At 37.7% G+C, this 14,043-nt stretch overlaps 1 protein-coding gene across 14 annotated transcripts in view; it reads left to right on the top strand.

Annotated features, from left to right (window-relative positions):
- Window positions 1-14,043, top strand: part of LOC127098559 (myosin-9) — a 52,513-nt gene that overhangs the window by 11,332 nt on the left and 27,138 nt on the right. For all 14 annotated transcript variants that reach the window (XM_051037186.1, XM_051037184.1, XM_051037182.1 and 11 more), the window contains 9 exons: window positions 6,270-6,307; window positions 6,489-6,615; window positions 6,693-6,863; window positions 7,007-7,138; window positions 7,712-7,821; window positions 7,944-8,004; window positions 8,257-8,434; window positions 8,586-8,791; window positions 8,864-8,983. In XM_051037186.1, the coding sequence (XP_050893143.1) occupies window positions 6,270-6,307; window positions 6,489-6,615; window positions 6,693-6,863; window positions 7,007-7,138; window positions 7,712-7,821; window positions 7,944-8,004; window positions 8,257-8,434; window positions 8,586-8,791; window positions 8,864-8,983 (1,143 nt within the window). The remainder of the gene's footprint in view (window positions 1-6,269; window positions 6,308-6,488; window positions 6,616-6,692; window positions 6,864-7,006; window positions 7,139-7,711; window positions 7,822-7,943; window positions 8,005-8,256; window positions 8,435-8,585; window positions 8,792-8,863; window positions 8,984-14,043) is intronic.

The raw sequence follows: 14,043 nt of genomic DNA, 5'->3' as shown, positions 1-14,043 counted from the left end.
TTCTTGGTTTGTTTTCTCTCGATTGTCCTTTCAATGGCTGAGATTATTAACGATCAACCACCTCCACCTCCACCTCCCACAAATCCACCAGCCCCATTTAATGCTAAGGATTTTGTCGTTCAAAAAGGTTATTGGCTTACCGGCAAAAATTATTTTCAATGGTCTCAGTTCATCAGACACACTCTAAAATGTTGCGACATGCTTGATCATATTGAAGGAAATCCTCCTCTGGTTACTGCTCCTAACTTCCCTTCCTGGGATAAAGATGATTCTGCTATTATTACTTGGCTTTGGAACTCCATATCTCCAGAAATTAGTAGAAATTGCATGTATCTCTCAAGTGCAAAGGCAGTTTGGGAGTATCTTCGTCGCAGTTATTCCATGAAACCAGATATGTCTGCTTGTTATGATTTAAAGAGGAAAATCTTCAACACTAAGCAGGGAAATCTTTCGATCACTGAGTATTTTGGAGTTCTCAATGGTTTTTGGATTGAGTTAGATCAGTATCAGAATTTGAAGATGGAGTGCAGCAAGGATACTGCCACCTTGAATACTGTTGTTGAGCGGGATAGGATCTTTGATTTCCTAGCAGACCTTAATGCTGAATTTGACCCTATTCGGGTGCAGATTTTGGGTAAGGAAAAATTTCCTGATCTTAATGAAGTTTTTTACAGTGTCCGTAGTGAGGAAACCCGTCGTCAAGCTATGCTTCATGAACAGCCCCCGGATGTGTCAGCATTAGTAGCTAGCAAAACAACAAGACAAGGACCACCACCATCATCATCCAAGAATGTTCGTGACAAATTCTATTGTGAGCATTGCAACCGATCAGGGCATACAAAGGATAGGTGTTTCAAACTTCATGGGAAGGAGCAGGTTCTTAGCCGAGGTGGCGGTTCTCGCAACATGCACCAGTATCAGGCACATGTTGCTACACATGTCCAGGATACTGAAAGCTTTGAAAAGAGGGGAACTGATCTTTCCTCCTTCAGTCAGAATGATGTGGAACAGTTGAAGTCTATGCTTGACTCCATGAGTAAGCCTTCTGGTTCTGGGTCTCTAGCAGTTACTGGTAAGAGTTTGTGTTCCCGATCTCTTACTGTTTGTGGTAATATTCCTAAGAATGCGTGGATTCTTGACTCTGGTGCTACTAATCATATGACATTTGATTCCACATTATTATGCTCTTATACCACACCTTCGAGTATTCCTTATATCACTGTTGCTGATGGCTCTCATGCTTGTGTTGTTGGCACTGGAAATATTGACTTGCAACCTCCATTCCAGTTGCAATCTGTGCTTCATGTTCCCACACTTTCCCACAATTTAATTTCCATCCATAAGCTTACCCGTGATCTGAATTGTAAAGTAATTTTTTCTATGTCCCATTGTGTTTTTCAGGACCTTACCACGGGGCAGACGATTGGAATTGCTAAGGAAAAGGAAGGGTTATACTACTTCTCTGATGACCATCCAAAGGTGTTGTCCTCCTGTTTCCAGTCTCAGTCTTCCTCTTCAGCCTCACAAATTTGGCTTCAACACAAGCGTCTCGGTCATCCTCCATTTTATATAATTAAGTCTATGTTTCTGTCGTTGTTCTTACACCATTCTATTGAGTCTTTTAAGTGTGATGTTTGTCAGTTGGCAAAACACAATCGTGTATCTTTTCCTTCCAGTTTTAATAAAAGTGATGAACCTTTTGATTTGATTCATTCTGATGTTTGGGGACCTGCCCCTACCTCTAATATTTTTGGTGCAAAATGGTTTGTCTCATTTATTGATGATTGTACTCGGGTAACTTGGATTTTCTTGATGAATACTAAATCCGAAGTACCACAAATATTTATCCAATTTTATAATATGGTACAAACACAATTTGGGAAAGGCATAAAAAGAATTCGTTCTGACAATGGTAAAGAATATGTCAATCATACCTTTTCCAACTTCACTAGTAAACATGGTATTCTCCATGAATTCACATGTGTTGACACCCCACAACAAAACGGTGTCGCAGAAAGAAAAAATCGTCATTTACTTGAAGTTGCTAGATCTCTCCTTTTTCAAATGTCTGATCCTACCTCTTATTGGGGTGAGGCAATTCTTACTGCTGCCTATCTGATTAACCGGGTCCCATCTCGAGTGTTAGGTAATAAAAGTCCTGCCCAATTTATGCTTTCACGTTTTCCATCCGCTCCTATCTTACACACTCTTGAGTCTCGCATTTTTGGTTGTGTTGCTTTTGTTCATGTTCACAAACAATATCGCAACAAATTGGATCCCCGTGCTGTCAGATGTATCTTTCTGGGTTATGCACCCAACAAAAGAGGGTACAAATGTTATCATCCTCCGAGTCGAAAATTCTTTGTCTCCAAAGATGTCACCTTTCATGAAAATATGTCATATTTCACCCGTTCTCAGTCTCAGGGGGGAGAACATAAGTGACTTAGAGTCAGAGTCAGAGTCTGAGTCCGAGTTTCTGATCCTTGGTCCTAGCCTCCCTAGAACACCTATCAGTGTTCCCTCTCTTGAACCCGAGTTGTCACCTAGTTTGAGTTTGAGTCCTAGTTCAACACATGAATCTGAGCCAGTAAGTGTTCCTGGTCCTTCAAGGCCTTCTGTTTTACAGGAATCAGCACCTCCAACACCAACTCTAGTGTATCAGAGAAGAAGTAAACCTGACCTTTTCCAGAAACAAATTCAATCGCCTGAACCGGAGGTAAGTACTGAAAATGATTCCTCTAGTGATGATTGTGCCATTTCTGATACTTGTGACACTAATCCAGTTGATTTACCCATTGCTTTGAGGAAGGATAAAAGATTTTGTCCCTCCCTATATCGACACCCTAACACTCAATATGTCTCCACTAAACATCTTTCCACACAATATCAAAGTTTTATTGCAGTTGTTGATTTTGTGAAAATCCCATCATCTGTTGAAGAAGCATTGCAAAATAGAAATTGGGTCCAAGCTATGGATGGGGAAATGAGAGCACTTGAAAAAAATGGTATTTGGGAGATTATTGAAAGGAAAAGAGACAAAAGTCCAGTTGGATGCAGATGGATCTATACTGTAAAGTACAAATCTGATGGTACACTTGATCGGTACAAAGCAAGACTAGTGGCAAAAGGTTATACTCAGACGTATGGTATTGATTATGAGGAGACATTTGCCCCAGTGGCAAAGATGAATACTGTTCGAATTTTACTATCTCCTGCTGCTTCATGTGGATGGGAATTGCAACAGTTTGATGTTAAAAATGCGTTCTTGCATGGAGACTTAGAGGAAGAAGTGTATATGGAGATTCCACCAGGTGTTGGCATAACAAATGGAGCTAACAAGGTGTGCAGATTGAAGAAAGCCTTATATGGACTAAAGCAGTCCCCTCGGGCATGGTTTGGAAGATTCACAAAGGCAATGATGTGTTTGGGCTATAAGCAAAGTCAAGGAGACCACACTTTATTTTTTAAACATTCACAAGGAGGAAAACTGACTGTACTTCTTGTGTATGTTGATAATATTATTGTTACAGGAGATGATTTGATTGAGAGACATTTCCTCAAAGAGAAATTATCAGCAGAGTTTGAGATGAAAGACCTTGGACAACTCAAGTATTTCTTGGGAATTGAGGTAGCCTACTCAAAGCAAGGCATCTTTATTTCTCAAAGGAAGTATGTGCTTGATCTACAATATCTTAAAGCAACTCCAGGGAGAGGACTTTTGTTTAAAAGAGGTGGAAATCTAACTATGGAGACTTACACTGATGCGGATTATGCCGGATCAGTGAGTGACAGAAGATCTACGTCAGACTATTGTACTTTTTTGTGTGGTAACCTTGTAGCTTGGAAGAGTAAGAAGCAAAGTGTAGTTGCTCGATCAAGCGCCGAGGCAGAATTTAGAGCTATGGCACTAGGAATTTGTGAGCTATTGTGGATGAAACAAATTCTAGAAGACTTGAAGATACAATGTGAAGGTCCTATGAAATTGTTTTGTGACAATAAATCGGCTATTAGTATTGCTCATAATCCTGTTCAGCATGACATGACTAAACACATTGAGATTGACCGACATTTTATCAAAGAGAAGTTGGATAGTGGACTGATAACTACATCTTACGTTCCTTCCGGGCATCAGCTGGCAGATGTGTTAACAAAAGGCTTACCAACAAAAAGATTCAGGCAACTTACTTGCAAGCTGGGAATGATAGATATCCATTCACCAGCTTGAGGTGGAGTGTTGTAAATATTAGATTGTAAATAGTAATTATTTCTATTAGTAATGAGGCCCATTAGTCAAAGCCCATTAGATTTTCTATTCTCTCTTATTTAAAGCATGTAGATGTAACATGTAAGTATCACTTTTTAATATATCAGTAAAATATTTTACAACAATATAAAAATGTATGTCTATCAATTTTAAAATGTATATCAATATTAAGTCATTACGTATTTAATATAAGTGTTCGTTTATTTCAACAATCAATTTTTTGAAAACTTTTTATATTTTTAAAAACTTAAAATGCTATGATATTTATAATTAATCTATTTATTTTTCATAGGAATGCAGGTAAGGGGTACGAGTATGGGTACTTAAAAACCCATAGGGCATTGGTACGGGTCCTAACTTTGGTGTCCAAGTGGGTATGGGCTCGGATACAGGGATTTTTTTAAATTACCTATTATCTCCAATACAAAATATCCGTCTCTATTTAATTTATTAACATAAAAGAGTTAAGACTACCACATGGTACCCCATGTCATCATCTTTGCCACACTATCATGCCACGTGGCATTGCCACGTCATTCATGGTTAACCGTTAACCGGAAAGACATTAGTGTTGACAGAAAACTTTAGAAGGATAGATGTTTGAAGAAATATTTTGGGACTAAAGTTGAAATATGGTATATTTAGAGGAAACCACATAGATATTCCACCCATTCTCTGTCAGCGGAAATTAACTGGAGAGACCATTAGTATTGACATAAAACTTTAAAGAGACAAATGGTATTATTAGGGGGAAATCTTGCGTGGTAAGGAGTTGAAGAGACCAACAGAGGATGCACATGACACCTACGCTGAAACAGTATTTGAGAAATTGTCCCAGTACCGCAGCTTGTGTGATGACAGGAAGTTAACACCTTCTTGTTGGTACCAACTCCGGTCTCCGTGTGGTGTAGATAATAAAACTCATTCCAATAACACCTTCTTGGTGGTACCATCTCCGGTCTCCATGTGGTGTAGATAATAAAACTTACTCTGCTCATTGGCAAATGCCCAATCATCCTCCATACAATGAGATTGAAAAGAATAAAAAGGTTATTTTACATCTTGTGTAAGTGTTTAAAGTATTCTAGAATTTTCAAGTATGTTTATTCCAATGAAAATATGTTCTTTTCATGCGTGAGAGTACATAAAGACACTCCACAAATTAAGAAGTGATTTAAGGAATTAAAATAAAACACAATAAACATAAAATCCAATAGTATTGCGACTAATAATGATTAAATGTTTTAGAAGCTTGAATATAAAAACAAAAATGTTAGTTTGGAAATTGGTAGAACATCATTAAAGTGTAACCTCTAATAAGAGAGAAACGAGATCCATTAATAATAGTAACATGTTGCTTTACTGTTGGAATTTTCATCTTAATTGCGGTCTGTCCCTAGTCGTCTTAATTGTGGTATTTTGGCTTACTTTCATTGCAGCCCCCAACACCTTCATTGTGTTGGGTTTGAAAGGGTAGATTTAGTCCCACATAGCTTAGAGATATGGCTTGTGTTGTGTTTATAAGTGGGGGAATCCTCATCTTACAAGTTAGTTTTGTAGAGATGAGTTAGGGCAAACCCAAATTCTAAGTAGGATGAGATATATGACGAACAAAGTCATTTTATCAGCAACACAAGAGTCAAGTGTCTAAATATCTTCAGGCATAATACTAGTTGTCATTAAGAGAACTCAAGACTAAAACATCAACAGATCTGTTCTCTGACATAGTGGAGAAAGGCTCGAGCCCTCTTATATAAACGTATATAGGCTGATTCAAATAAACGCCAATTAGGAAATATGGTAAATAACTACACATTCAATTCTACCCCACATCAGAGCAATCACATATTTACAACACAAGCTCTATTTCTGAGTAGTCTTCCACTAAGTTATTATTTTTGGCTTATTTCATTGCCTAATTTAAATCCTTCGCGAGGCTTTTCTTTCCTTTTGTTCTCCTCCCTTCTTTTACTATTCCCTTACCTTGATTTTTTTGCCTTTGCAGAAACCCGGAGGAATCGTTGCTCTTCTCGATGAAGCATGGTAAAATATTGTTACTTTCCAAAATCTATTTCCTTTCAATTACTCGCTAAATGGTTTTAACTTTTCTTCTTTTTTACTTTAGGTTGGTTAAATTAGGCATGATCCAGATTTGTGTGTTTTTGTTGAATCTAAAGCTTCTTGTCACATAACATACTGAATCTACATTTCCTTTTTCTTTCAGCATGTTTCCAAAGTCAACACATGAAACGTTTGCAAACAAGCTTTATCAAACATTTAAGTATAACAAGCGCTTTATTAAGCCAAAATTTTCGCAAACAGATTTTACCATTGCTCATTATGCTGGAGAGGTATGACTAGCTCTCTTCAAATTGGTTGCTACAACTTCTTTTACTGCTTATTCATTTTCACCATCATAAATATGCAGGTGACATACCAATCTGATCAGTTTTTAGACAAAAACAAGGATTATGTGGTTCCTGAACATCAAGATTTATTGATTGCTTCCAAATGTCCTTTTGTGTCTGACCTTTTTCCACCACTCCCTGAAGAGACATCCAAATCTTCCAAATTCTCTTCAATAGGTTCTGGTTTTAAGGTATCTTTCTTTTCCTAAACTTCACTGGTAAACTTGTGGAGTCTGCCTCAAGTAACAATTAACAAATTTTATACAAGCTCTTGTCAACAAAAATTTATCTGCGTCTTTATTATCAGGAAGCTAACAAAATTTGAATGGTGCAGCTACAACTACAGCAACTAATGGAAACATTAAGTTCTACAGAACCCCATTACATTAGATGTGTGAAACCAAACAACCTCCACAAGCCTGCAATTTTTGAGAACATCAACATTAGGCATCAACTTCGATGTGGTGTGAGTATACTTTTATGTTCTACCTATATTTTATTCTTTGTATAGTGATCTTTGAATCTCAGATTCCAACACAGACAACTGACACGACACAAACACGTCGACACAGTTAATTAATAAAATATAGGACATTATCTATATTTTTTTAAATATGAACATTATCTATAAAAGATCTATTTTGAGAATTAAAATATACATGTGCATCTAAATTGAGTAATTTGTTTCATTACCAAAAAGTTCTTAAACAAAATACGATAGTTTTTCATCTTCATTCATCCATCAATTGTTCTGGGAAGTTAAAAATAATGTAACCAAATATAATGTCTTTAACCCCTTCACTGTTTATTACTACTTCGACATATCCTTAACTCTCGTAAAAGTGAATTAGAAGTCCCCAAGAAGTGTCTTAGGTGTGTCAAAAGCAAAGAAAGCAAGTTTTTTTGGAACACTTGTCTGACACGGCGAGACGCATAATCCCATAGGTGTCCATGCTTTAGAGATAGTGGTTCATACAAAACTGTAGTTTATGCAAGTATTTTACCCTTGTTCAGCTGTCCCTAAGTCTTTCCCCTATAGGGTGTGTTGGAGGCTATCAGGATCAGTTGTGCTGGATACCCTACACGCCGCGCTTTCGTTGAATTTGCGAACAGATTTGGTCTCTTTGCCCCGGAGGCCACGGAAGCCAAGTACGTACTGTTTTAGTATATATTCTATGCCCGGCAGGAAGTAAGTTTGATTTGACATACCAAATATTTTGGGCCAAACTTGGGCATACTCTAATTTGTCAAGTTATTTCACTTATGAGCAGCTGTGAAGAAAAGAATGTTTGCCAAAAGATTTTGGAAAAGACAGGGCTTAAAGGATATCAGGTAATTTGAAATGTTTCAGCAGAATAATTAATGATTTTGTGTTCTAGTGCATAGTTTTATTATAAAGCTCTTAACACCTTAGCAACAACTATAACTCATGCTCATTGTAGCATTCATTTATAATACCTTTTTTAGATTCAGCTACAAATATCAACAGGGATCTTGTAGTCTTATAACATGCATCTGTGTATAATATTTATTCCTGACTCTCACGTTCACATAATTTGTTCGACTGGCTGTCCAATGTTGTAGATTGGAAAAACAAAGGTATTCTTGAGAGCTGGTCAGATGGCGGAACTAGATGCTCGGAGAGCTCAAGTACTTGGTAATGCAGCAAAAGTTATCCAACAGAACATACGGACCCATCAAACTCGGAAACATTATCTTGCATTGCAAAAGAAGACCATATATTTGCAGGCTTGGTGGAGAGGTCAGATATTTTAAAAGTGAAACAGCCTAATTCATTTCTGAGGATAGATTTTCTAAAAGCATAGACGTCTAATTAGAACAGTGTAGCTCAGTGAATCATTCTCCCTTCTCTACATAATATAATTTAATATGCACAACTTACTTTTTTGTAGGAAGACTAGCATTCAAACTCTTTGAGAAAATGAGAAGGGAAGCTGCTGCTGTGAAAATTCAAAAGAACATACGCAGTTATGAAGCTAGGAAGGCATATAAAGAACTTCATATGTCAGTAGTTACTATGCAAACAGCTTTAAGAGCCATTGCTGCCCGCAAGGAGTTCAGATTTGGGATACAGACCAAAGCTTCCATCATTATTCAGGTTCTGGTTAAGAACTAATTTAGATTCCAGTAGTGTTCATTATTTCAAATTCTCTCTCCCAATAAAATGCAGGCTCGGTGGCGGTGCCACAAAGCGGCCTTATATTATAAGAGGCTCAAGAAAGGCTCAATAGTTACACAATGTAGATGGAGAGGACGTTTAGCTATGGGAGAACTTAGGAAACTGAAAATGGTATATTTCTATGTTTACCATGATTCTTATACATTAAGTAGAACCTTAAAGAAAAGTAGATCTTTCAGAAATATATGACCGAATATGTATTGTACTCAACCTGCATAACTTCTGGCACAATAAGTGAAAGATGCTATCTAATGATTTTTTTTTAATAATACAGTTATGCTTATGATGTAAAATTACATTCAAATTTTATCATTTTGGAAGGAAAGAACAGAATAAAATAGTCTTCTGATCTGAAAATTTGAAAATGGCTTTAACTTCTCTTATGTGATTACAAAAGCCAAAAGATTTGTATTTTTAATTTGGATTGTTTAAACCATTGTCAAATCTCAATTGTGAAAGAAGTGATGCTGATAGAATAAAAAACCTTGGAGAGAACTACAAACACTAATATCCCATTTCTATTGATCTTGAATTAATTCATACATAAGTTCTAACCCTGATCTTTCGTTCTTATTTTTGGTGGTTATAACTTATATCAAGGATCTAATCTAAAACTGTCCTCACCTTGTTCTAATTGATCAAGTTGTTTATTTATGACTGAAAGAAACTCATAATGCAGTTAGAGAAGACAGTTAGAAATCTGTCATTGTATTTCATAATGATAGTAATACAATGACCACTCTATATATATAGAGTGGGAAAGCTACACAAACTAACAAACTGTAACAAACTAAATCCAGCTCAGCATTGTTAGGCATTGAAACGAATAAGTCCCTATCTATTCTATCCCTATCATTCCCTCTTAGAAGCTAGTGGTGGTCTTGTCAAGTCATTCTTACTGAACACTCTTAGCTTTGCACGCAACAGAATGAACTTTGCTGCAGATAGGGGTTTAGTCAGTGCACCAGCTCACTGATCCTGAGCTGGAACATGAGCCACAACCAGGTTTTTGCTGAGAACTTTCTCACGAAAAAAAAAGATATCTAGTTCCATATGCTTGGTTCTGTTGTGTAGAATAGGATTGTGAGCAAGAGTGATTGTGCTCAAGTTGTCACACAAGATTTTAGGCACTTGGAAAGGACAATGTAGTTCCTTAAGTAGTGATTGAATCCATATCAGTTATGCAGCCAGCTAAGCCATACTACGATACTCTGCTTCTACACTAGATCTGGCCACAAGCTGCTGCTTCTTAGACCACCATGACACCACATTAGGACTAAGAAAAACACATGCACCTGAAGTAGATCTTCTATCATCAGGGTTTGATGCCCAGTCAGCATCACAGAACCCTAGTAAATGCAGAGGTTGTTGGCTGAATAAGGAGGCCTTGATGAATGGTGTCACTCAAGTACCTTAAAATTCTCTTGACTGCCTTCCAATGTTCCTCCAAAGGATTTGACAAAAACTGGCAAACCTTATTGACAAAGAAAGAAATTTCAGGCCTAGTTAATGTTGCATATTGCAGAGCACCAACCACAGATCTGAACTGAGTAGGGTCAGCAATTGCAGTAGAGCCCACTTTTGAGAGTCTACTTCTGGAAATCATAGGAGTGGGCATGCCTTTTGCATTTAACATATTCACTTTGGCCAATAAGTCAGTGAGATACTTTGTTTGGGAGAGAAGTAAGGATCCATTAGGCAAGTGTGTAACTTCAATGCCTAGAAAATAATCTAGTTTTCCCAACTGCTTGAGAGAGAATTTAGCATTAAGGTGCTTGATCAAAGAGTCTATAAAGGATGCAGAGTTGCCTGTGATGGTTATATCATCAACATAGACGAGAAGCATGATGTGAAGGTTGCCTTGATTAAGCAAAAACAAACTGGGATCACACCTGCTGGCCTGAAACCCATGCTGAAGAAGGGCACTCTTAAGTTTGTCAAACTAGGTCCTGGGAGCCTGTTTTAACCCATAGATAGCCTTATTTAACTTGCATACTAGAGACTTATCAGTTTTTTCAAACCCAGGGGGTTGCTGCATGAATACTTCCTCCTCAAGAGTGCCATTGAGAAAGGCATTGTTAACATCAATTTGTTGAATAGTCCAGTTGTTAGTGACTGCAAGAGTTAAGACAATCCTGACTGTAACAGGCTTAACTACTGGTGAAAATGTTTCAGTGAAATCAGATCCAGCCTTTTAAAGAAAACCTTTGGCCATAAGTCTGGCCTTGTACTTGTTTATAGAGCCATCAGGATTTTCTTTTGTCCCGAAAACCAATTTGCAGCCTATGGGCTTTCTGGAATAAGATGATGCCACCAATGTCCAGGTCTGATTTCCCATAAGTGCCCTGATACTCTTCTTTCATTGCTTAAAACCAGGTCCAGGTCTGATTTCTCATAAGTGCCCTGATACTCTTCTTTCATTGCTTGAAACCAGTGGGGAGCAGCCAATGCTTGGCTAACAGATGTTGGTTCCATATGAGTAAGGTTCAGGGTGGGATTGAGTCTAGGTAGAGTAATGCCTCTTTTGGCCCTAGTTTGCATAGGATGAACATTGAGGGGATTGATGAAAGGTTGATTTGTAATTGGAGAAGTACGGCTAGAACCAAGAGACAGACTTTGGGGTGAAGATGGAGATATGGTGTTGGCTTCTGCTGGATCAGAAGTAATAAGTGCAGGGGAGGATGAATTGGGAGTGTTAGGAGTAGTAGACAGACCAGAAGGCACAGAAGATGGCAAAAAGCTGGGTGGGGACACATGTTCAATGTTGGATGGAATGGATTGTTGAGAATTGGCTGAAGAAGAAGATGAGAGACTAACAGTCTGTAGAGGTCCAGGAATAGAGGAGAGAAATGACATAGACCAAGAAGATACAGTAGGAATGGAAGAGGAGGCGGGAGTAGATTGAGAAGTAGTAGGGAACATGGTGGAGTAATGGAATTTGGACTCATGGAACAAAACATCTTTGGAGATGTAAATGTGTCCATTAGATGCAAGACACTTGTATCCCTTGTGAGTTGTAGAATATCCAATAAATATACGTTCTTGTGATCTATAGTCCAATTTATGGGAGTTATAGGGCCTAAGAAAAGGATAACAAGAGCATCCAAACACTCTAAGAATGGAGTAGTTAGGTGTTTTGTTAAGTAATTTGGAGTAAGGGGAGTGATTGTCAAGTGTGGGGCTAGGGAGTCCGTTAATAAGGTAAGCAACTGTGACAAAAGCATGATCCCAGAATTTTAATGGGAGGGTAGACTGAACAAGTAAGGTCAGGTCAGGTTAGTTTCAACAATGTGGCGATGTTTGCGTTCAACAATACCATTTTGATGGTGTGTGTGTGTGGGTATGTAAACCTATGAATAATACCCAACTCATTGAGATACTTAGTAAAGGGCCTGAACTCACCTCCCCCATCACTTTGAACACTTTTTATTTGACAGTTGAATTGAAGTTCAACCATTTTCTTAAATTGGGTGAATTGAGTTAAGGTGTCATATTTGAGTCTAAGAGGAAACACCCAAACAAACCTAGAGAAGGCATCTACACAGATCAGGAAATAAGTGTAGTCACCTGAAGATTTCATGGGAGCTGGTCCCCATAGGTCACAAACCACTAGTTCAAAGGGCTGAGTGTACATAGTGGTGGATAAGGAAGTTGGCAGCCTATGGGATTTGCCTAAGCAGCATGCAATGCACCGTTCAACAGGAGGTTTTGGAGGGATAGGTATGTGACACAGTTTTAAAATTTCAGTAAGAGCATGGTGATGTGGGTGCCCTAATCTGGTAATGCCACAGAACATATTTATTGTTGGCTATTGATGAAGAGTTGTCAACATGCTGAGAAGATAAATCAGTATTATGAGTGACAACATTGATTTGGGAAGCATTGGGAAAATTGCTCATTGTATTATTATTTAATAAGGCAGAATTACATGAAGGAATACAAGTAAACATATAACTGGAAGTATCATCACTATGTGCTAAAGAAGTACAACTACAATTATTCATAGAAGAAGATTGAGCTAGACATGTGTTAAGACTTGGAGTAGACTTGGATACTTGAGTGGCAGGATTGGGGAACTTGTAGAGGCCATCATCTCCCACTAAACCACGAAGAAGAACTTCAGAAGAAGAAGCCTGTGATTTGACAACACAAAATTTAGGGTGAAACTCAAAGAAAACATTGTTATTATTAGAAAAAAATTGGTAAAAGTTGTTATGTTTTATTCGTCAGCCTTAGCTGGTTTATATAATGAAGATACAATTATTACAATTTATTTTTTCCTTAATTGAGAATAAAGAAAAATAAAGGTAGTATTAAAGACAATAATAAAATCGGAAATAATATATTTTTCAACACCCCCCTCAAGTTGGTGCATAGATATCTATCATGCCCAACTTGTCTATCAAATACTCAAAAGTAGGCCTTGCCAAACTTTTGGTCAGGATATCCGCAGTTTGTTGACTTGAAGTCACGAAGGGTAGACATATGATTCCCGCATCTAACTTCTCCTTTATGAAGTGTCGATCAATCTCGATATGCTTGGTTCTGTCATGTTGAAGTGGATTATGAGCTATGCTAATAGCAGCTTTACTGTCAGAGTACAATTTCAATGTAAGCTCAATTTTCATCTTAAGTTCTTCTAGGACTCTAAGGATCCACAATCCTTCACAAATACCTTGAGAATAGCTCTAAACTCGGCCTCTGCACTACTCCTTGCTACAACTCCTTGTTTCTTGCTCCTCCATGTCGCAAGATTACCCCAAACGTAGGTACAATATCTAGATGTTGATCTTCTATCTATGACTGAACTTGCCCAATCGGCATCGGTGAAGATAGACACATTTTTTTCACTAGTCTTCTTAAAAAATAATCCTTTTATAGGATTTCCCTTCAAATATCTCAGTATCCTATATACTGCCTCAAGATGTTCCTCGAAAGGAGAATGCATAAACTGACTCACTACACTAACTGAGAAAGCAATATCAGGTCGGGTGTGTGACAAATAAATCAGTTTCCCAACCAATCTCTGATATCTCCCGTTATCAACAGAAACATTACTTTATCCTCAAAGTTTAGCATTAGGATCCATAGGGGTATCTGCAGGACGACATCTACTCATTCCTGTTTCTTTCAACAAATCTATAATGTATTTCTGTTGTGAAACCACAATA

The sequence above is a fragment of the Lathyrus oleraceus genome, chromosome 6 (assembly GCF_024323335.1).
Source record: "Lathyrus oleraceus cultivar Zhongwan6 chromosome 6, CAAS_Psat_ZW6_1.0, whole genome shotgun sequence".
Lineage (NCBI taxonomy): Eukaryota > Viridiplantae > Streptophyta > Magnoliopsida > Fabales > Fabaceae > Lathyrus > Lathyrus oleraceus.
The sequence above is the reverse complement of the archived record's forward strand: the minus strand, read 5'-3'. Positions and strand labels throughout refer to the sequence as shown.